The sequence below is a fragment of the Amblyomma americanum genome, chromosome 6 (genome assembly GCF_052857255.1).
Source record: "Amblyomma americanum isolate KBUSLIRL-KWMA chromosome 6, ASM5285725v1, whole genome shotgun sequence".
NCBI lineage: Eukaryota > Metazoa > Arthropoda > Arachnida > Ixodida > Ixodidae > Amblyomma > Amblyomma americanum.
The window spans coordinates 70,700,189-70,724,645 of record NC_135502.1 but is presented as its reverse complement, the minus strand read 5'-3'; the positions used below and the strand labels follow the sequence as shown (position 1 = coordinate 70,724,645).

The 24,457-nt window shown below is 54.2% G+C and overlaps 1 protein-coding gene across 5 annotated transcripts in view; it reads left to right on the top strand.

Annotated features, from left to right (window-relative positions):
• Nucleotides 1-24,457, top strand: part of LOC144093677 (uncharacterized) — a 377,080-nt gene that overhangs the window by 308,401 nt on the left and 44,222 nt on the right. For 3 of the 5 annotated variants that reach the window (XR_013306305.1, XM_077627265.1, XM_077627264.1), the window contains exon 5: nucleotides 18,247-18,513. The exons of the other annotated variants lie outside the window; for them this stretch is intronic. Coding sequence is in view for 2 of the 3 variants with exons in the window: in XM_077627265.1 (XP_077483391.1) it covers nucleotides 18,247-18,513 (267 nt within the window). In the remaining variant the exon portion in view is untranslated. The remainder of the gene's footprint in view (nucleotides 1-18,246; nucleotides 18,514-24,457) is intronic. 5 annotated transcript variants of the gene reach the window in all.

The window sequence follows — 24,457 nt, the reverse complement described above, 5'->3', positions numbered from 1 at the left end:
TTAATATTCTCTTTTCTTTGCAGGCAGATGCACCTATAGTACTGTTTCATGTCAGACATTATTGCAATTAGTCGCCTTACTTCTTTAGAAGGTGACTTGCTGTTCATTTGTACGTTTATTCTAATTTAGTAGAACTGGCCGACGGTCATGAGTGTATATTCCGGTTGAGTAAAGACCCTTTATTTTTCATTCATGTAGGATGTTTCTTCGGGCCAAAGATTTGATATATTTGGGATGCCGGCTTCATTCCTTTTGAAACATCTTTTGCTGTGGCAGGTTTTCAGTCTGCGCATGTGCAGGTAAACACAGGTGCTAGGCAGTAGTACACTGGTCGATGTTCATGTGCATGTGGTATGTTCTGGTTGAGTAAAGCTCGCCGATGTTCTATGGTCATGAGGACCTTTATTTTTCATTCATGTAGGGTGTTTCTTCCGGCCAAAGATTTGATATATTTGGGATGCCAGCGCATTCCACTGTTCCATTGACCACTGCATGTTTATTAATACATAAGTTTTATAAGAACTGTATAAGAACAAATGTCACTTCCCTACTTTTATGCACAGGCCACCCATCACATCTCCAGCAACAGCATACAAAATGTTAATGCACGCATATGTCAGCGAAGAAGTGGCCGCATTCTTCTCGATTAAAAGCAAGCTGGTTTATTTGAGCTTAAGGATGCAAGGGTAAAATGAGCTGGTTCATTAATACGTAGTAGTTCGAAGGATCTGCAGAGCTGGGAGGACCGTGCTGACAGGTCTCGATTCGTCGGCATCTCTCGTTCGTCTCTCTCGGAAAAAATGCTCTCGCTCAAAGCTTTGAGTCTCGCAGCGGCCTGTCGACGGCTCGCGTTACGTCGTTATTCGCTTGCATGATCACGAGGCTTGGGAGTTTTAGGAGTTCGGAGTACGGATGGATGCGGGTGCGGGCAGGCCTCATGATCGCATGGAGTTGCATGTCTTGGGTCACTGGGTCTGTGATGACAGGTTTCAGAATAAATGTGCAGCAGATTGCCAGTCAGCATGACTCTAAAGCAGTCCCCCCCCTGAAGGCATTGTTTTTCTCGGCGCTCACCTCGTGAGCCGGAAAGAGAGCTGGTGAGGGATGCCTCGTGGTCGCAGCGCAGGAGCGTTAAGTGTCTTGTACTTGCGTGTTGGGTCCACGTGGCGCGTAAGTAATGCGACCGCTAACACACAAACTGGACGGACGGGCAAAATTCGCGGGCACCGAAGAGCAGACACGTAATACTGAAAGTGTAAGCGTACCATGCTGCGCTCCAAAAGCACATTAGCTCACCTGTGTTCGGCACAGACTAGCGAGCCAGCAGTCCGCGCTTGCCTCACCCGCTGCTGCCAGAAACGCTCCCAGTCTTCCTGCGAGCGCGTTGCCGGCCCCAGCCTATTCTTTGCAATCAAGTGTGCACTTTGTTTTACCTCTTATGTTTGAACGACTTTCCGAGTTGCAAAAAATATACCGTCACAAACTCTCCTCATCATACTGTCTTTTTCCGCAGATGAAATCTCAAAAAGTTTTTTCATAAGGGTATAACTGCTGTTACACACGCCAGATGCACCTTCTTAGCGTCCAATTCCTGATAATCGTGAAGATTACGTCGCGCGCATTACTATTACTGCATGTTCAGAAGCCTGTTAACGGCCTTTTAAGAAGCTGCTTGCCTAGAAGCGAGTGGCGACTGCTTAACAAACAGCAAAGAGAGTGAGGGAACCTGGCCAGACACTTCCCTCGCCACAGCAGAGGATTCTCGGCCATGGTGCCGTTCCTTTCCTCGGTCGACGCTCGTGCGATAACCTTCAAATCACGCTAGAATTTAGACCAATTCCATGCCTTGGTGCAAAGGAATACAGCCTTTGAACACCAAAATGAGAGTGTCCTTTTCCAAGAAAGTTCACCAGGTCAGCAACAACAACCCCCACATAACCAAGCTCCTTTCTTTTGGCCAGGTTAACTGTAGCTCCTGTATAAACTAGAAACCTCAGTACATACCCAGTTTTCATGTCGCACATCATAAACATCTTCACTCCGAACCAGTGTCTTTTGGATGGCATGTACTGCTGGAATGAAAAGCGGCCTCTCCAAGGCATCAGAGATTCATCTATGCATAAATCTTGGTATGGAAGAAAAAGTCTGGAAAATTTTTCCTGAATGGCCTGAATGACTGGTCTGATGGCCCTTAGGTGATAGGATTGCTCCCTTATTGATCTGAAGTGCAGGATGCGCAGCTGAAGAGCAATGCGGTTCACAGAAAAAAATCTCTTGAAAAAAGGGGGTCACCAGCATCGGGTCTGTTGACCAATAGTCCCGCAGGGTGTTTTTCCGCACCAGGTCCATAAGCAGCACTATTGCCAAAAAGCAGTAAAGCTCCGGGAGGTCTACCCCCTTACCTGATAAATGGGTATCATCGCTCGTCCCAACATTTCATAAGAATGAGCTCGTGCTCCTATTGTAGCAAACGAACCAGCATCAAAGTACAGAGTACATGCCCCACCGGACAGGTGAGCATACGCCGGAGAGACGCCGCACATATATTAATCCGTATCAGATATTAACCTGATAAGAACAGATAGATTTCACGAATGCTTCGGGACATTTGTGGTGTTCATATGGGCGGCTGAAAAAAAAGTAAAGGTGGACTGCCTGTAGTTGACAGCCCACATGTAGAGCCACCGTTCTACCGAGCGGTTCACTGTACAGCAGCACGATCCAGCGGACGGCCGCACCCCCGCACAGCGCCTATGGTCCGAATCATCACGCCAGCCGCTGGGAACTTTTCCACAGCTAAACAAAGCTCATGTTATCCGAGCGGATCGCTATGCGGGGACGCAGGCATCCCGAGGGTCGAGACGCCGCACAGCGCCTGTTCCCCGGCACGCTCCAGTGGCTCGAGGTCCGGGAGAGCTACAACGTGGCGACTGACGAACCGGCCACTCAGGTCGCAGTCGTTCTCACACAGACCCCCCCCCCCCCCCCCCGCCCCAAAACAGATACTCAAGAGAAGGCCCCCAGGGGGACCTCCTACAAAGGGCAGACCGCAAGGGCCCATCGCCCGTCCCGAACCCTTCATGGCACCAGTCCGTGTTCAGCTGTAACAGACAGACTGATATCAAAGCGCCATTAAGAGAAGTTTATTGAACTGAGAACAAGCAGGGACTCTCGTCCCTCGAAGAAACAGGGACACAAAAACGACCTAAGTCGTTGGTGGTACTTATAAACCGCAAATGACAAGAATGCACATGACAAGAAGTTTTGCCGCGCACTCCCGTTACTTGTGATCCACGGCACACAGCAGAACCACGCGCGCACACAATTCTGCCGGTGGCTAGAATGGCAGAGTCAGCACAGCCACACGGCCGCGACGCACATTGATAAAGCGAGTGGACCACCGCCAAAGGAATTTGTGTTCCTCTAGCGTCACAAGGTCTTTGCATGCTTGCTCTAGCATACGTGCGCGTACACGCTGCAGTAGGGGGTACATGGCCCTCTGTTGGCGGCTGCGTAAGGCCGCAGCTCCCCTCTGCCGCCATAGGACCAATGCGCCGACTCAAAGTAGAATGGCTCACGCGATCTTGTGTTGTAGGTGAGATGAGCCCCAAACATGCGTTACATGAGCCGCCAGAAGATTCTGGCTACTACGCATTCCCAACCGCACTGCGGGCAACGGGCGGAGGGTGCCACGCCCCATGCTGCGATGCGGTCAGCCGTGGGTAAAACCTGCCAGCCTCGCAGCTAGCTAAAGTCGTGCACTTGCGCAGGAAGAAATGAATGTCTCAGGTCTCGCCACCGCGCCTGCCCGCTCCTTGTTAATTGTTCCCGTGTTGCTTCTCGTACATCGAGGAGCTCACAAACCCGTGTGGGTGGCGTGGCGAATATCTCCACACCAGGCAGGGCTGTGGTGAAAGACCTGAGGGCACGACAGGCTTTCCGGAAAAACGGGGGGGGCTGCAAGGCTGAGGGGCCGATACTGTGTTCCGAGAAAGTAGGCAAGGAGCCCCCTTCCCAGGTAGTCCGTATTGTCGACAAGGTCGCGGATCCCTCGCAAGGCGAGGACACTGCACAATGTGGGTAGATGAGGGAGGCTAAATCCCCCCATTTCTGTAGGAAGTCTGAGCAGAGCTCGTGCTACTGTCTCGGTCTTTCCTGCCCAAAAAAAACGAGCCACATAGAGTGGACATGCGTCACGTGAGGTTACGGGGAGGGTAGGCGACTCTGGCGACATAAATTAGGGGGCGCATACCGATGATCGGATGATAAACGCGCGCTCTGCGAGAGAGAGGCGAAAGCGCACCGCTAGGGTCAAGCAACTTTCTGCGGTAGCTCTGAGCTGAGTCCATGTTTCTCGTCCCGCCTCTCCGGACGCGAGAAAGTGAACACCCAATACTTTTACGGCAGAGACCCACTGCACGTCGCACAGCAGATCCGATGAGAATGCGCCAAAGCGCAGCGCTCTGCTCTTGCCCCTGTTCAGCAGGGCGCCGGACAGCTCGCTGTATTCTTCAAAGAGCCGTAACAACACCGCGTAGCTGTCCTCGTCCCACAAAAACAGGGACTCATCATTGGCATACGCAGAGACCTTAACCTGGCCTTGGCCAGGCAGGGGGAATCCGCGTACTGATGGACTGTCGGCTATGCGACGTAGCAATGGGTCGATGCAGAGTACGAAAAGCATGGGTGACAATGGGCATCCCTGCCTAATGCCGCGAGAGATGCAGAAAGAAGCGCTAATCGTTCCATTAATACTTAAACTGGCTGTAAGCCTGGAATAAAGAAGATTAATTCTTTCAATGAATTCGGAAGGGAAGCCAAAGGCTTCTAGGACTCCTAGGAGGTACCGGTGCTCGACACAGTCGAACGCCTTGGCTTGGTCCAACGAGACAAAGCAGCCCGGGATCCCGGCTATCGAGGTGAACGTGAACAAGTCACGAGTGAGTGCGAGAGCGGAGAACACCGAGCGGCCCGGCACGCTGCACGTCTGCGCAGGACTGATGAGCGTGGGTAGAGCCGTGCTCAACCTGTTCGCCAGCAGTGACGCCACGATCTGGTAGTCTGCATTGAGCAGAGTGATCGGGCGCCACGCTTGCGGGTCGGATGGGCACCCGCCAGGCTTCAGGATGAGCACGACTCTGCTTTCCCGGAAGGAGTCCGGTCTAGCTCCATCTGTCACCAACTTGTTCACCATGTTGAGCAGGTGACCTCCTAACAGCTCATAAAATCGCGTGTAAAAACTGATCGGGATTCCTTCAGGGCCGGGGGCCGAGGCGGTGTTTATTGCATTTAGCGTGGCACGGAGCTCGTCCTGCAACGCCGGCGCGCAGAGGTGAGCCGAAAGCTCCTCCGGGATTACGGGAAGGTCCCGGCAAAACTCGCGGATCGCCTCGCGAAACTCCGGGCCACCCTCCTGTTCGACGCCAGAAGCAAACAGCTGTGACACGTGGCGTGTGAACACGTCACGAATGTCAGTGGCGCTGCTGCTCCTAGCCCCATCGGGGAGGACGACCTCTTCTATTAAAGCGGGGGAGTCCTCGTTGAGGGCGCCCGCGCGTACTTGGCGCAAGACCAAGGGGTCTGCTATGGGCCTGCCCTGGGTGAAAGCTGATTAGAAAAAATTTTATTTACATATGTACACATGCCAAGGTTACCGGATACATTTGACATTCACAAGTTGACATGACGCTCAGCATGTAAGGCGAGCCAATTAGAGTGCCAAAACATCTTTGAATAACTAACAGGAATTTCTTGTGTGCGATTTAAAGCGGCGTGGCATGATTATTAACAGTGAGTGATACCGGAAAAATCTGACACGGAAAAAAAAGGGGGGGAATAAAGAAGAAGACCCTAGCGCCAGTTTGGTCTAAAGACCAGAACAAGACGTTCATTGTTAACAGAAATGAATGGGCATGACCACTGCTGGAGAAACTCTTCCTCTCCCAAGAAAAAGAGTTCCTCTGACAAGAAACTGATCAGCTCCCTTCTAAGACGGCCAAGTATTGGCCACACAGCTCGGCGTCGACAGCCACCAGCGACCACGGTGCATCGATTGCGCCAAAAACTAAAAAGACCTGCAACAATTAACAGGCGAGCAAAACGGCCGCTGGGGAAGCGGCCGCGGGAGACAAAGCTCGAAATGCCCTGCCCACGGAATCCCGCATGAACGGCGCGCCAAAAGACACGTGCTACCACGCAGGTGACTGTAGCATGGCGATTAGATTCCGGAAGCGGGCAATTCGGACAGGTACTGGAGCGTAAAACGCCCCACCGCTCCAGCCGATCACAAGTAGGCAGCACTGCCCAACCAAGTTTCCACACAAAGTCACGTAGATGGTCTGGGAGAGGCGTCGATGTTATGCGCGCCCATTGAACGCGGCGCATCGGTGAGCGGCGAGCCGCCGGCACAACAGGCAACAACAGCGAGCCCATAATATTCACGACACGGTCTGTAAGGATGTTGACATCAGGTGCTACTGCGCTTGCATGCCTGAAAAAGGCCACTGCCGTAGTATATATAGCGGTAGGCTTCTCTGATTGAGGACCATGATTAACTGGGGCCGAGGGATCCAAAAAGCGCAAGGAAGGGCCCAAAAAGTACCGCGCCAGGGTTCGCGCCGGAGACGCGTCCCCCAGCAGGATACGCAACATGCACTTCAATGCTAACAGTGAGGACGTGATGGTCAACGTTGGGAAGGCAAAACCACCTCTCTCACGTGGTTGTCCAAGAACAGCACGAGCCACAAGCTCGGTTCCGCCTGACCAAAAAAAAGAAGAAACTGTAGTCTGCACCCGCCTTATGACGCGCAGGGGTGGTTTAACAATGTGGCAAAGGTACCAAAAGGCACCCAGCACGACCGACTGAACCAGGTAGCGCCTCTCAAGCAGAGGAAGGTCAAAGGTCTGTGCCCTCTACGACCGAAGACCACATACCATCCCATACTCCAGCACAGTCGTAGGTCACTCCTAAAATGCGCATCTGCTCACACCACTGCAAAGGTATTGTACTCGTTATACGTCTCTGAGGTGACCCTACAAAAAAGTAATGACTCTTGGAATAATTAAGAGCAGCCCCCGACAAGGAGGCGTACTCACGAAAAACGTTTAAAACTTCGAGCAGGCTGTGTTCATCAGCTAAGTATAGCGTGATGTCATCTGCATAAGCAGTGACGCGTACACTCTCACTGCCTGGCAATGCCAGACCGCTAATGAGAGAATGGTGATTGACTGCCAAAAGGAAAGGCTCTAATGCTAAGACAAACAAAAGAGGGGAGAGCGGACAACCTTGACGGACGCCGCGGCCAACATCAAATGCGGTACTTTCCCAGCCATCGAGGAACAGAGTGCTTGAAATATCTCTGTACATCTCTTTAATAAGTAGCACTAAAGAAGGTGGGAAACCGAAAGCATCCAGTGTACCGTAAATATACTCATGCTCTAGAAAGTCGAATGCCTTCTCTTGATCTAGAGAAACAAGAAGACCCTGTGCGCGCCGCCGTATAGTATACTCTAGGATATCTCTCGTTACAGAAGATAAACTATGTATTTCACGGCCCGGAATGGAGCAAACCTGATGGCAGGAAATGAGGGACGGGAGAAGAGCCCGTAAACGGCGGACGAGTAATTTTGCTAATACTTTATAATCTGTATTTAGTAAGGTGATAGGGCGCCAATCTGCCGGACATGTCGAGAAAGAAGACTTTTTAGGGATCAGAACGATGCGGCCTCTTTTAAATGAATTAGGAAGGACATTCCGAGTGAAACAGATTTTTAACACTTCCGTGAAAATGGGGCCTACTATATGCCAGAATTGTAAATAGAACTCCACGGGAAGACCATCTGGCCCAGGCGTTGAGCCTCGTTTCATGGAATCTAACGCCTCCTTGATTTCATCTGTTGTTGGCGGAGCCATAAGGCCATCATGAAGTTCATCCGCAACCTGCGGCAAGCCTGCAAAAAAAGGGTGTGCGGAAACGTCATCGCGATGAACCAAAAAGTGCGACTGAGCAATATCCCTGAAATGGACGAAAAACGCACTGAAATTCCTGCCAACTGGCTGGGCCACAGCACCGACGGAAGAGGTAAAAGCAGGGGCACCTTGAGCGCACAACAGTTCCTGGCGTGCAAACCGAAGCACCTCTGGATGAGAAGTTGGATTGCGCCGACAACGCCATGCGGCCGCTGTCAGAAAGGACGATCGTAAAAGACGCTGGAGACGCTCTGAAAGTTCCTCTTTCCATGCACACATAAGCGCCGATGGCGACGGGGTGCGCTGAGCTATACGGAGCTTCGCCGTCATAACACGAACCTCAGCTGAGACGCGAGCTCTAAGGGCTCGACCAGAAGCGGCGCAATGGTGACGCCACTGCTCCTTCAGACGATCCCAGTCACCAGGCACGGCCCCAACAACCGAAAACCGCAAGGCCCGCGTTAGTCCTTCTCTCGTGCTGGCATCGTGAAGGATGCGTACATCCAAACGCCATGGTCTGAAAGGAGACACTGCAGCCGCAGGAACCCTGAGCGACAGAAGAAAGGGGCGATGGTCTGATATGTGTACTGGTGAGGATGGCAGCGTAATTACATTAGCAGCACCCACTGTCCTCGAAAGGCCCGTCGGTACGTACGCCCTGTCTAGCCTGCTTGACGACAATCCGCGACGCCAAGTCCACACAAAGACGCCGCCATGCAGGAGCTCATAAGCATCTGTTAACAGAAACTGGTTGACTAGGCGGCGCAACTCGCGCGCATTCCAGCTTGGTCTGCCTCTGCCAGGGCCCTGCACATCAGCGACCGTATCGAGCACGCAGTTGAAATCGCCCAACATCACAACGTTTCGTCCTCCAAGAAAATACACATCAAGATTTTTATAAAATGAGTTTACCAAATTAGAATGCGCAGGTGCGTAGATGCAAAGAAGTCTCAGACGAAGTGAGTTAAACGTGCAGTCGAACGCCAGCACGCGTCCAAGCGCATCGTAGGTAACATGATGGTCTCGCAGAAGTATTCGGTTCAGAACAAGAACGCCAACTCCGCTAGAATGCGTGCTAGCGTACGAAAAGAAAGCATCAATACCAAACCTACGCTTAAATTCCAACACGTCACTGAGGCGAAAAAAATTAGTTTCTTGCAGGCAGAGAATATCGCAGCCCGATGAACGAGCGAAAGCGACCACCTCGGTCTGCTTCATAACATTGCGAAACCCTTGCACGTTAAGCGTGATGATGTTAAGTGTAGCCATTTTGGTAATGAAAAAAACCAAAAAACAACGAGTTGTGATGTCTAAGCAATACAATGCGCGCTACGAACGGCGCCAAACCATCTCACTTTTTTTGTAGAGTCGGACCAGAGGAGGCACGAGGCCTCCTTGCCCGACCAGAAGAGTTGTCCGAGTCCGTAGTCGACGTATGTGGACGCTTTAAGCTGGAGCTCAAAGCGACCATCTCAACATCCGAAGAGAGAGTACTAGAAGTGCTGGCGCTAATCCTCGATGCAGAAGAGGACGGCGACTGCACAGATTCCACGTCAGGAGATGGCCTTGGCTCCTGCCCAGGCGAAATATTTGTGCCGACACTAAACTGCGATGACGAAGGAGATGACGACGGCGGCCTCGGCTCCTGCCCAGGCACGATGATAGTCTCGTCGATGACGAGGTTGACTAAAGAAGCTGAGGACGACAAGCTGCTCTCGTCACCATCGGCCTCAGATACGCTGGCGTTGTCGCTCAAAACCGCAACGCTGGCTGCGGGCTGCCGCGCAGGCTGCGAGAGCGGCCTGTCCCCAGCATCAGAGACCTGCAGGGCCGCAATGGGCTCGGCCTCCGTAGCGGCAGGTACACTTGGAGAGACTGAGGCTGACATAGCAGGCACATTTAATGCCGGCTTGCGAGGTGCATCACTGGACGCATCAGCCGTAGGCACCGCTTCCTCCACCGATACATTCAGAGACGCCGAGGAACCACTCACAAAGCCGTTGGTGTCGGAAGCGCCGCGTTCCTTGATGGCTTCATCGGCTGCCTGTGCAGCCGGTGGAGGTGCAGGTCGGGCCGCAGCCTCAGAGTACGAGGGCTTGATCGCGCATGCCACGGTAGCGTGTGGATCACCACAACGTCGACACGGCAGCACACAACCTTGGCCTTGGTGCCCAAAGACGCCGCAGCGGGCGCAGAACGGAGCCGTGCACTGTGCTCTGAAGTGTGATGTCGACCCACAACGTCGACAAACACGCTGCATGCCTTTGTAATCGCATGTCACGCGGTGGCCAGCGACCTTGATGTAGTTAGGCACGGGCGACTCGGGCTTCATTTCAATTCGGACATACCGCGTCCCGGTGGTGACAGTGGGACGCGACCCCATGATGCCGCGACTTATGTGCAGCACCTTGCCATAAGGAGAAAGAGCCTTGGCAAGGGCATCACTTGGTACTCGGGCGGGCAGAAAAAGAACAGTCACCTGAGTCACCTGGGGGCTCAGGGGAACGATGGGGACGCGTTCGTTGCCGATGATGAGGCAAGACGCATCAACGATTGCAGCCATGGCGGCTTCACTCTTTACGGTAACTTGGTAGTTGCGTCCACCGAAGTGCTGGACACAGTAAACTTCTTCCAAACGAACTACGGAGGCTGTCGCATCGACGACATCCTCCGGACTAGCCCCCTCAGGGACGACGACATCAAAGGCAAGGGCCTTTGTAGGTGGCTTGCTCACCATGTTGAGGCGCCCGCCAGCCGAAGGGCACCGGAACAAAAGATCACTCTTGGTGGTCGAACACCGGCCACCGACGCAAGCCGGCGGCCGGAACGCACGCAGGAACACAGCAGCAGCAGTATCACAGCAGCACAGCACAGCAGCAGTATCAAGAACAGATGCTTTTCATTGAATGTTTCGGGACAATTCTGGGGTTCATATGTGCGCCTGAAAAATAAGTAGAGGTGGACTGCCTGTAGGGTCGACAGCCCACATGGTTGAGCCACCGTGCTCGCTCGAGGGGTCCCTGTGCAGCAGCAGGATCCAGCGGACGGCCAAACCCCCCGCACAGCGTTTGCGGTCCGAAGCATCACGCCAGCCGCTGCGGACACTGTCCACAGCTGGGATAGCTGACGCGGTCCGGACGGATCGCTGTGCGGGGACGAGGCCATCCCTAGGGTCGAGCCGCCACACAAAGCCGGTACCTCAGCAACACGCCGGTGGCCCGAGGTCTGGGAGGGCTACGACGTGGCGACCGGCGAACCGGCCACTCAGGCCGCAGACACGCTCACACAGACCCCCCCCCCCTTGCCCTAAAACACTCAAGGGGACCCCTAGGGGACCCCTTACATAGGGCAGACCACGTGGGCCTACCCGCACATCGCCCGTCCCGAAACCTTCAAGGCACCAGCCCGTGTTCAGCACGTAACAAACAAGCTGGCATCAAAGCTACTGCACTTTGATCTTAGCCAAAAGGCCGAGAAGCTTGGCTCGCCCCACGGGACGACTGCCGCAGCAGCGTCCCGTACCGCGCCTTTAGCAGGTTTAAATAGTCCTTCATAGCGAAGGTGAGCGGCGCGCCTCTTTTTACTATACGAATGCGCGTCAGCGTCTCATTAAGTTCTTGCGTGATACATGATCTTCGTAGGCGGCCCTCTCCGATGAGGAGGGAGCGCCACTTGGCTTTCCGCTCATCCCAGGGCACGGGTAAATCATTACGCGCGCCAGGGGCACTCAGCGCACGTTTTAACGAAGCGACGCTCGACGCGTCTGTCAGTATGTTGGAGTCCATTCGCCACGTGTTCACACGTGGGGCGCACCCGCCGAAGTCCAGCACTACTGACAGTGGTCGACGGTCAGAGATGTGCGGAGTGCCCCTGGGGAACTCGAGCACACTACAAGAGGTGACGAAGCGCGCAAGCTCGGGGGGGAGGAGAAACTTATCTAGTCTGCTGGCAGACTGTCCTCGTTCCCAGGTAGGCCCGAAGGTGTTGCCGTGCTGGGACACCCATGCATCAGATAAATGAAACTGGACGCAGAGGTCCCGTAGTGACCGTGCTCCGGCGTAGGGCCGACCTTGACCGGGGCCGTGCACATCTCGCGAGGGGTCGAGTACACAGTTGAAGTCTCCTACCATCAAAGTGGGGTACGTATCGAGGAGAAAAGAATTGAGTGACTCAAAAAATTGCGAAGTATCGCACTGTTGTGCCGGTGCGTAAACCACCAACGCCCTGACACGTCTGCCGTTTAGCGCGAAATCGACGGCCAGTGTGCGGCCGTCGATCCCGTACGTGCAGTGCGCGCCCGAGCGCAGGGAGCCGTTCAGAAATACCACACCGCACGAAGCGGCGTCAGTGAGTGAGAAGAACGCGGGCGCGAGGAAGCGATCCTTAAAGTTTGTGACATCACGTGGGTCACGGAAATTACATTCTTGGAGGAACAGAATGTTGATGCCCTGCGCGCGGGCGAAATGCATCACCTCCCTCTGTTTGTCTAGTGATCGAAATCCCTGAACATTCATGGAGAGGAGATGCACGGCCGCCATTGCGAATAAACAGGCCGCCGACATTCTGTTTACAATTCTAGATATCGCGGAGTTGTTCGCTCGCGCGACCTTTTTCGGTTTTGACCGAGAGGCCCCTTCAGGAGCGGCATCGGAGTCTTTGGCCGGTGACAGTGCATGCTTGCCGGTTGACCCTTTGTTGAAGTGCGGGTCGATGGAGTCTTACCGAGTCATGCTGGGCGGTGTCGGTAGGCAGTGGCGCAACCAGGGCGTGGTCCTTGGGTTCCAGGGTGGCTTCGTCTGGGGTGTCCGATGGCGACCGGCGGCGCCGTTGTCGTCGAGACGCACTTGCTGCGTTCGCCAAGCCGGGTCGTGGGAGCTGCTCGCAGCGGAGTTCCCCTGTCATGCGGAGTGTCGCCTGGCGTGAGGTTGCTGCATCGTTCTCCTCTGCCGAATCACACGAGTCGCTATCGCTAGACGATCCCGAGGTGAAGAGCGGCGGGAGGTCGCTGTTCGGGGAGAACATGAGAGACTCGGTCGAGTCTCCGTTGTCTGCCGACTGCTCCCCCGATGGTGCGGTAGGCTCCAGCTCGGGCTGGCTCGCGGCAGCGTGGTCTGCTTCTGCAACAGGCGTGTCGGTGTCTTGGCTCGATGCGGGCACTGCGACCTTCTTTGGCGTCGAAGCGAGAACAGGGTTCTCGGGCTGTGGCGCCGGGTACAGGTCGGGTTTCTTGGAGCGTTGCCGGAGGCAGCAGCCGCTGCATAGGAGCGCGGGCGAATGAGTCGGCCGCCGCGTGTCTCCCGGACCAGCGTCGGCAGCTTGCCTCGCACCCAACCGTATCGTGTCCAAAGACGTCGCAGCGGGCGCATTGTGGCGTCCGGCAGGCCGCGCCCACGTGTCCATCCTGGCCGCAGCGGGAGCACACTCTCCGCACTCCCCGGTAGTCGAACATAACTCGGTGCCCCTGCTCTGTCATGAAGTTTGGAACGGCCTGCTTCATCTCCATCTTGATGAGGCATTGGCCGTTTCCTACGTGACGGCGTCCCTTGAGCGAAGGGTGGCTGATTTCCAGGACTTTCCCGTAGGCGCTCAGTGCTGTAGCTAGTGCAGCGTCCCCGACGAAGAGCGGCACTCGGAACGCCGTCACGACCAACGTTTATAGATACTTGTTTAGTTCCATAACTCCTCGCAGCGCCCGTAAGGAGCGGGCGGCCTGTCGCCGTCCCCGCCACTGCGGCGCTGCAATCGCGGGTTGAGCGGGGAGAGCGAGAGTCGTCTGCTAGCGTGCAGCGTGCTAGCACGAGCACTCGCATTCGAATCATCGCTGCGTGACGGCTGTTTTTTGTTTCCGGCTCTTGCCCGGAGGTATTTCGTAACATATGTGTGCTTAGCGCGTATGCGAACTTAAGAGCGGTATTCTGAGCAGTGTCGCAAGCGGCCGTTTTGTACAGGCAATGACGAAATGCATGCTTCGATTCTGCATCCCGTGAGATGAACCTAACCTTGCTACTTCAATAGATTCGGATTATCCGCCGAACCACATTTTCGCGACTGGCTGTTGTGTCATGCATTTCGAGCAAAATTACTTTTAAGTTTTATTACAGCAATACTGGTGCAACTAAAGCCCGCTGCTAGCTGTCTCAGTGGCTACGGCCCGCGGCTGCTTTCCCGAAAGCCGCGAGTTCGATACCGGTGTGGGCGAAATGCAAGAGTAACTCAAGGCCATTGGCATTTAAATAAAAAATTTTATTCACAAATCCACTAAACATCGTTGCTGACAAATTTGCTGTCCATTAATTTGTCAGACAAGCTTCCCCTTTTTTCGCTCTCTTTGAGCTCTAACGGCGCTACTATTTTCCAAGCACTTTGCTCGCGCAAAGAAGTGCATGCGCGTCACTAAATAAAAGTAAATTAATTGAGCTGTGAACACCTCAGCATGCTATGGACAACCAACACCATTCGTGCCTTTTTTTACAAGAGAATCCAGCACGTTCCAAAACAGGTCGCCAAACAACTCGCCCTTTCTAGCCTGTTTTATAGTGCCCTCTACCGTGCTTACACAGGCAAACAGCTTTTCGGAAGGGTACGCGAGACTGCCACTGACATATTCACGCTCAATAATGAGCATAGCCTCACGCGGCAGAGAATCCTGCGTGCCAAGTGCGTCCGCTTTGCAGAGTTCACATTGCGTTTTCTTTTTCATTTTGAAAGCCACATAGCCTGCCAAATAGTACAAGGCTGTTTCTTCTGGTGATGGAACACTGCATCTTTTGTCTTTGGAAGCATTGGAGAGGTCCCTGAAAGGTATCGTCATCAGCTCCTGCCAGACCTGTTCTTTCATAGCCTTTTTCTGGATAAGGGCGTCGCGACGCTTTTCTCCGAGGCTCTTGAAGGCACTAAGTAATACACGATCAGTTCCCATCTCACAGTTCCCTTTCACAGCTACTTCAACAGGTGTGTAAAGAGAAATCAGCCTAAATAATTGGCTAAACTTGGTCACTGTAGGGTGGTCTTCGTCACCTCCAAATGACCTCACTAGGCCAAAGAATCTCTGGAATAAAAAAAAAACATTATATATGAGCATTTCTAGGCTTATTCAACGTGCCAGTCTAATTACCTCAAGCGGGTCTTGGTTTAACTTCGCTGTGAGAATATAGCTGATGCCCTTGTTGTGTAGGAAGTCTATAATGGATAGCACTGACATCAATGTCACCCGCAGGGACTCAACGGTTTGATTTGATGCAATGAGTTTGATATTTCCTCTTGCTTCCGTCCGGTTCATCATGTCGAGGAATTCCTCCAAAAACTGAAAAAAAAATGTGTGTAGATGAAAAAAAATAAATATATTAAACTACAACAGAAATGGTGCATTATACTATAAAAATTTTTTTTTCTTCTCACATTAAGAGATTTCTGATTGATTCTTTTAAACTTAGTACACAGAAACTGATTACCTTAATTTTAGGAGAGCCTTTTCTTATTGGTCCAGCTTGAGGAATCTTGGCATTCATGATGTCAAAAAGATCATTTAGCAGCAAAGTAACTTTTTCAGTCTCTGCGCTGTCGGCAAAGCCAGGTACTTTTAGCTGCCGGTAGACCTTTAACCCCGTCGCCACACTGCGGCTGAAAAGCTGAAAAACAGTTTCCTGATTTTACTACAGCTACAAGTCAGCAAGCTTCAGAATATAGAAGCTTAACATATTTTTTGCCAATCAATAAACGTTGCCCACACTGGAAATATGAACTGTCTGTGGTAGGAGCGTGCATACGCAGTATTTAATCTGGAAGGAGTAATAACATGTTGGCAGGGAAAGGCATCTGAAATATCGTACTTGTGTTGCCAGGCGAACATTCATGGTCTGAAGCCTCTGCGGCTTGACGTGATACTCTGTCAGTTTTGGCACCAGTTTAATCTCAGCCTTTTTTTGCCTCCTCATAAAGCCGCTCGTAGTGATGGTAGTTCACTCGGTGGTCCCCGATCTGCAATAAAATTGCCACGTTTGAAGGGAATAAAAGCAAGGCACACATGCTCATTCAAAAGAAACAATTCTCCACATAATAAGAAGGCGTGGTTATAATAACTTACCTCTCCATACTTGTGCTTCATCAAATGATTTCGGACACACTTGATTATGTGCGGCATGTCGCATATGAAATGCAAAAATGCACCGTCAGGGAGGCATGGGTGTTCCATCCTGCATTGGGCCTCGCCAAGCTTTCCGCTGACCCCAAGGTGCTTCCACATTGACTTATTGTTTCCAGCACCATCACTGATTACAGCCAAGACTTGGGCGCCATGCTGGTGAAGCTGCAGAACAGAGTTTACTACTATTTTTGCCAGCACCCAGCCTGGTGCTTCTCCCTTTGTGGCATAGCTTGCAATGGGCTGAACCCACGAATCGAACATGGGATTGAACATTATAATTAAAGCATGGTCTGCTAGCTGTTCAGAATTCGCTTTGGCAACATCACCATAGTCGATAAATTCATCAAATTTGCAAGATGTTCTGTTAAATTCCGTTGTTTCCCGCAACTTCACCTCATCAATTATTATACAGCCATAGGTTTGATGTTCTGGCTTTCCTGTCATTTGAAGCTGAATGCTTTCGAGGGCAAATTTGTTTTAACCGTACTCACACGGCAGACCCCTCAGCAGCTGCACGAGGTGACATGTACTTGGAAGGGGAAGAACTTTCATACTAGAAAGGGCCTTGTAGCCCTTCGGGCTTGTTAGCCGCAAAAGTAAGCAGACCATAAGCCAGTCGGCTGTGTATCTATGACCACGGGGCGATTTTGCTGCCTGCTGCATTACAGCTGCTCGGAGGGCCATTTTTTGTACCTCAAGCAAATCTTGGGTGATTTCATCCAGAGTTCTTGTCAACGCATTCTTCAGCTTCTCACTGAGCCGCTTCACTTCTTGCTTTTTTCGTTCTCGTGCTGCAGTGGCATGGATTAGCCGCTTTCTCAGCACACTTGCTGCCACAGGCACCTTCTTCTTCGGTCGTGTCGATGTTGCCCTCCGCTTCAAACATTTTGCCAAGCTGGTGCACATAGCACACACTTCTTTGTCTCCACTTGTCAAAACAGTGCAGTCTTTATGGTAGAGCGTACTTCTAGCATTTTGGGCCACGCTCCTGCAGCTGGCGACATCGAAGTCAGAGCAACCACGGCAAAATTGCTTTGTGTGCACGATCTGCAAAATTGCCTCTATATCTTTCAAAGAAAAAACCTGAATGTCCGCATCCCACTTGTACAACAACCTTTCATTTGCTTGGACAACGTAGGTCAGGTCCTCACGAAATACGACACTTTTCAGGATGGTATAAACGCCTTCCTTCATCCTGGCGTCATAAAAGACAACCTCTTTGTATTTTCCCGCCTCCTCCTCAAGGGCCGCCATTCTCCAGTTTCTCGGAAGCTGTATCGACGAGCTCTTTTCCACAATCTGTGCGAAATCAATGCCTTGCACGGGATCAGACAATGCTTCAGGAATTTCTAGGTGGGACTCCGCAAATGTGGCATTAGCAGGGGCCGCATTGATAGGTACGCTGGGTCTTTTTTTTGGCGACCGCCGTCTTTTGCGATTTCTCGATAAATAGCTCGGAACATTCGGGAATTGGCACGGAACTGCATCAGGCTTCAGTGCCCAACACCCACGGTCCATCTCGACAATCTGACCGTCAATGACATGCTTGTAAGTCTTCACAATGTCATCTGCCACAAAATGTACGTCACACACCTTGCAAGTCTTGCTGAGCACTTTGTCTGCACACCGGAATAGCTTGAACCCACCTTCCGAGAAGCTCCGGATCGGATGGCGGGGCAAAAAAGTGCCGTTTCTCCGGGTTGCTCTTGTACCCACTAGTACAGCCGGGCACGAAGCAAGTTGGCATCGTCACGCTCGAAAGCTGCTTCACGGCCAGCAGCGTTTGTTGTTCTGAGTGCACGATGGGCACCACGTGTTCGCAGAGCGCACAGGAACACAAATGAACAAAAAAAAAAGGCAACGACAAACGCGTGCACGGGCTAAGTAGTAACGGCGGGAGAGGGGCCGCGCGCGCGCCGGCGACCGCGCAAACCTTGACTGTAGCGCCCTCTCACCTCCCGGGTACAAGCAGCGCCCGCTTTCAGCGGAGGAGTTTGGGAACTAAAAAAAGGATCTATAAACGTTGGTCACGACAACCACGGATGGGCCGACGCAGGCGACAGGCGACACAGAACTTGAATCCTCCTTGATGCTGCAGGCTTTCCAATCCTTTGGGGCCGATTATTTCTCCCAGGCCATCGACGACGACGTCGCGCCTTGGGGGGAGGCGCCCGGAACTCCTGGACAGCAAGCAGGATCGGCAGGAGGCATGATGGCAGCTCGGGCAGCGCCAGTCAGCTCCACTGGATCAGGAAACGGCACCCGGGCGGGCGGCACGGCGCCGGGTCGGCGATCCCTAAGGTGGCCGACAATCGTAGCACTGCGCAGGTTCCTGTCCAGATCGTACGGCGGGTGCCTCAACGTTCTTCCCAGGAACCAGCACTGACTCTACGAAAGGCTGGTGGGTTTTGCTTCTACAAAGTTATGATCTTAGCACACTTCTCACACAGACCTCACCTCCCCCCCCCCCCTGCCCAAAACAGATACTCAAGAGAAGGCCCCCAGGGGGACCTCCTACAAAGGGCAGACCGCAAGGGCCCACCTACCCATCGCCCGTCCCGAACCCTTCATGGCACTAGTCCGTGTTCAGTTGTAACAAACAGACTGATATCAAAGCGCCACACACAAAGGGAAGTTTATTTGACGGCCAGACAAGTAATCAATCTATACATACATAGGGAAGTTTACTTGACGGCCAAACAAGTAATCAGTCTATAAATACATGGAGCAAACAATAAATCTTGCCGGCACAACATGTAATAATAACAACCTGTTGCAGAGCAACAACACGACCTTCGCAGCTCGTGTTACAAAATGAAAATAACAAACACAAGCCAAAAGGTAATTCGTCCGTCATGAACGCTTTCAAACAGATAATAAGCAGTCCTCGCAGTACAGTCCACTCTCCAAGGTCCAATTAAAAGTGATAAAGACACAAGGATGAGCCAAAAAAGGAAAGGGGAGGGGGAGGGGCTGGCTAATATGGCAGAGCCGGCATAGCCAGACCGTTCCCGCGCACAACAAAGTACCGCGTGTGCCAGCGTCGCAGAAACTGCGCCTCTCCATCTGTGTCGAGTCGGCTAGACAAGCATTGCCAGAGGAGAAGCCGCAGGCTCTGCAACACCGGGTACATCGCCCTTGCAGGTTGCCGGCGTGCTTCAGCTAGGCACCACCGGCGCCACAAAACATTGTACATGTGTACACTAGCCTCGCGAAGAGGCCACGAGGGCGTCGGACGCCCGGTACAGCGCGAACAGAAAACATGCGCGACACTAGCCGCCACATTGCGCGGCCAACAGAGCACTCAAAGAAGACATGGTGCGCTGTTTCCCTTGCGCCACAGTTGGGGCATCGATCATCTGGCACCACGTGCCACGAGAGGCGCTCACGAGTTGGCAGAACGCCCCAGCGCCGCCGCCATTCGAATTCTCGTACTTCAGCCGGGAGGCGGCACGTTGCCCACGACGACCATTTGGTCACAGCTGCGCGCCGCTGGTCGTCGAGGCTCAGACAGGCGCAGGCAATTAGCTCGCATATGCGGCTCGGGGGAACCTCAGTGAGGTCTACATCTGGCAAGTCTGTATCGAGAGACAGTTTGAGCCCGGCTGCGGCCTTGTAGTAGGCCACGGGTACTTCGGCTTGCGGCCCAACGTGTCGTCCAGGCGCGAACGCTCATCTGGCTGTGCTAAGCCAGTAAAGGAGGAGCGAGCGTCCCGGATACGCTTCGTTATTGAGTAGACTCGTGACTAACCTTGCACTCAAAACTCGTGCCAACGTGGCGACACAGGGGAGTCCGAGGCCGCCACGGGCGGTCGGAAGTTGACAGAGGTGGCGGGCGACTGCGGCGGCTCTGCCATCCCACAAAAAGCAGCCCGCAAGGGAAGCTAATCGGCTCGTGGTGCGCCGTGGCATAACCGCGACGCGCGCCACGTACATCGCGAAAGCGAATGCGCGGCTTTTGATAACCGCCACTCTCGCCTCTAAAGACAAACTAAAGTGAGTGGCATGAGACAGTGCGCTCGCTGTCTTGGTGACGACCTCGTCCATGTGCGTGGAGAGACACCGCTCTGGTGGAACAGGATTCCCAACACCCGAACGGCATCTACGAACGGGATAGGAACTGGTAGGGGGTCATTGAAACAACCAAACCGGATGGCATGGCTCTTCCCGGGGTTCAACTGGGCGCCTGAAAGAGTGGCGTACCCCTCAAATGTGGCCAAGAAGCCTCTCACACTCCTGGCGTCACGGACAAAAATGGAGATGTCATCGGCGTACGCCGAGACGACAACCGATTCCTGTCCTGCCATTGGAAAACCTCGAATGCATCGGCTAGAAGCGACGCGCCGCAAAAAAAGGTCCAACGACAAGACAAACAGCGCCGGAGAGGGCATCCCTGGCGCACGCCACGTGTGACCGGAAAAGGCGAGGAGACGGAGCTGTTGACCTGGAGCTCCACCGTGAGGCCACTATACATGAGGCTGATGCGATCGACAAACCTGGAGGGGAGCCCAAAGGAGTGCAGGACAGCGAGTAGGTATGGATGCTCGACCCTGCCGAACGCTTTCGCTTGGTCGAGGGATAGAAATACCCCACTAATCCCCTTCTCGTGCGCGAATATTGAACGGCCTGGGACAGCACAAGACTGAAAGGGGCTCACAAGTTGTTGTAAGAGCGGACGCAAGCGTCCGACAAGAAGGGACGCGACCAACTTGCAATCCGTATTCAGCAGGGTTATCGGCCGCCACGATTCAGGCCGCGACGGCGACATACTCTGCTTTGGGACGAGAACAATACGACCGTGGCTGAACGAGGAGGGTTTTTGGCCCTCTACGAGAAAAAAATTCACGAGCTTTGTTAGGCAGTCTCCGAGGACATGAAAGAATGTCAGGTAAAACCCAGTGACTAGACCGTCAGGCCCTGGTGCCGTCGCCTGGTGCATACTTCGGAGCGTGGCAAGGACCTCCTCTTTTCCTGCTGGAGCACACAGCGCCAAGTCCACGTCACCGACCGGGCGGGGAAGATCTCCGCAGAAGTCGGTGACGGTTGCGTCGAAATCCTCATCGACACACAAATTCTGCGATTTGAAGAGTGCTGTGAAATGTTCGCGAAACACCCTTTCGCCATAGGCGGAGTGACTTGAAAACGAGCCGTCGGGCATGAGGACGCATTCTACGCGGGCGGGCCGTTCTCTTTTCTGTAGACGGCTCCGCGCGTGCATGAGGTCTGCACGGTCTTCCGCCGGCAGACGTAAGTCTGCTGCAACTCGGGCCGCTCGCGATCCCTCTTCTAGGATGCGGTGGTAGCGGGCCCGCAGAATGTCTAAGTACTCCCGCATAGCGAATGATAACTGGTCTGCTCGTTTAACTATTCGCATGCGACGCAGCACATCGTTTATGGCGGCCGTGTTGCGGGCGCGCCTCGCTTTGCCGGAGCGAACCAGGATTCCTCTCCACTGTCTCTTGAGGGTGTCCCACACTTCGGGACTAAACTCTGCGACACTGGCGATCGACTGCGACAATTCTGACCCGATGTCGTCAACACACGTGGTGTCGTGCAGAACAGAGGTGTCCATGCGCCAAGTCACTAAGGACTTTGCACGACCTGACGTGCATCTAAGCGAGACCGCGACCGGACGGTGGTCGCTGAGGTCTCTAGCGCCGGCTGGGAGTGAGATAACCTTACACGACACGAGACTCTCAACCAGCGCGGGGGATAAGTAAACACGGTCAATTCGACTTGCACTGCGTCCCTTTGCTCGAGTTGGCGTGAAAAGGTTGCCGTGTGTCGACACCCACGCGTCTGTGAGGTGTAGTTGGCGAACCAACTTGCCCAATTCCTTCGCGTGGTAGTTCGACACTCCCTGACCTGGGCCCCGAATGTCACGAATCGTGTCGAGGACACAGTTAAAGTCCCCAACTAAGTCGTGCGGTGTGGGCTCGAGTAAGTGGGAGGCGATCGAGCGGAAAAAGTCGGTCAAAGAGCGCGTGACGGGCGCGTACACGTTAACAAACTGAACCCTCCGCTCGTCAAGAAACACGTCCACCACAATGACTCTGCCGTCACAGTCAAAGGTACAGTGCGCGCCGGTGCGAAAAGCCGGCGTCAAAAATACAACACCCACTCTGCAACACCGTGAGTCCGTCAACGAAAAGAAAGCGTCAACATTAAAACGCGAACGGAAAGAGATAACATCTGCAGGAGTGCGGAAATTGCACTCCTGCAAGAACAAAACGTCAATGTGAAACGAACGCGCAAGGTGAAGCACCTCCCGTTGCTTATCAGGAGAGCGAAAACCTTGCACGTTAAATGAAAGAAAACGGAACTCAGCCATCATGAGCGCAAAATAGAAAAACTGCATAACCCAAAACAAAGCGCAGAAACAAAGAAACGAACGGCGACAGACTCACGGCACAGTAATGAAGGAAGAGTTCATATTTGCGTCCAAACACCGGCGTTGCGACGGCACTTGGAGGGGAGGTCCGCGACTTCTGTCTGCATCCTGGCTGGCGGTCCCCCGGCAGCGGGACGACGATTGCGCATGGTGCAAGCGGCTGTGCGGCGGAAAGGTCCGGTTGATGCACACGGCTGCGCAAAAAACGCACAGTCAAACACGCAACAACACATTCCACCACATAGATACCGTTCATCGTTTGCCGACCGTGCAGACGGGGCGACGCGCCAATAGGATAGCGACGCCAGGCGGGTGCTGAGAAGGCAGCGCCCAAGCCACCAACAAGGAGAGGAGGAGGGAGGCCTTATGGCCTGAAGTCCTGACAGGAGACGCCATGATGAAGGCTAGTTGTTTTCGGAGACGTCCATCTGGGCGTTCTCCTTTTCCGCCGTCTTCACCTTCTTAGGAGCTGGTGTGGCCGACAACGCAGGGCCACCATCCGAGGACGAGTGCTGGCGTTTCGGGTCCTCGAGGTCCAAGGTTTTGCGCACCCCCGCTCGCACCATTTCCGCTGCGCATGGGGCACGCGGGGGCAGGGCAACCGGTATGTGCGCCCTATGCGAGCGCGCCTCGCTCGCGCTGTCGCTGCTCGTGACAGGCGTGTGTGTGTCGTCACTGGGAGAGGAGGTCGCAGGCAACTCTGTGCCTGCCCCGACGTCCTGAAGTTGCGCCATCGCCGGCGCGTCGGAAATAGACGCCCCCAGGCTTTGAGGCTCAACCTGGGGGGGCGACTCGGGCAGCGAGGCGTCCGAGACTGGCGAGGCCGACCCCTCGACGTCAACGGTGCCCTCGGACTGCTCCCCCTCCTCGGACAAGTCCGACAAGGTGTCGGTCACCTCCTTACCCGCCTGGTCGACAGCAAGTTCGGCCACGGCCACGTCCCGCTGGGCAACGGTCTCGGCGGCGGCAGCGGCGGCGTACGAACGGGGCTGCACGCAGTCTGAGGTCGCATGCCGTCCCCCGCAGCGCTTTCACGTCGCTTGGCAGGTCTCCGTCTCGTGGCCGTACGCGCCGCAACGATCGCAATTCGTGGCAGTGCAGGCGGCACCCAGGTGACCCTCTGCTCCGCACCGCGAGCACACCCGCTTCATGCCACGATACTCCACCATAGCACGGTGGCCCGCTACGGTAATGAAGTTCGACGGCGCCCGCTGCATCTCGAGCTTCACAGTGCGGCTCCCGTTCCGGATGTAGCCCCGGCTCTTGAAGACGGGCTCCAACACCGCTCGCACGTTCCCTTAGGCGCCCAGGGCAGCAGCCAAGGCGTCGTCCGAGACTGTAGGCGGTAGACGAAATACCGTCACGTACACCACTGGCGCGGCCATCTGCGTCAGTGGTACTTGCTTTCCAGCGACGAGGAAGCTCCCCGCCGCTACCATTTTCGTCGCCTGAGCCATCGAGCTCATGGCACAAAGGAACTTCGTTCCGCCGAGGTGCTGCAGGTACTGCAGCCCCCCAACACCGACGATCGCCTCGATGGCGTCGTTGAGGTCGTCTGCCGAAACAGGCTCCGGCACGGTGAAGTAGAAGCACTGCGCCTTCGTGGGGCGCGTCGCAGGAGGCGGGAGGGCCATGGTCATCAACCCCTTAACACCAAGGCAGCAGGCCTGGCGCCGGGGCAGGAACGGCTGGTCCTCCGGGGTCACTGGAAGGCGGGATCGGGGGGCGGCCCGCCGGGACCGCAACCTGGAACGAAAACTTCTGCGCGCAGACGGGCATAGTAACAGCCTCGCTTTGATCTTAGCCGTTAAGAGGCCGAGAAGCGATAACCAGAGCTTGAATCAGGGTTCGGAGTCATTCTGGTCCACCGCCAGACACGCCCAACGGACAGGTGAGCATACGCCGGCGAGCTCCGCGAATTTCGGCACTCCTGAGAAATGGTTGCCCCAGCGGC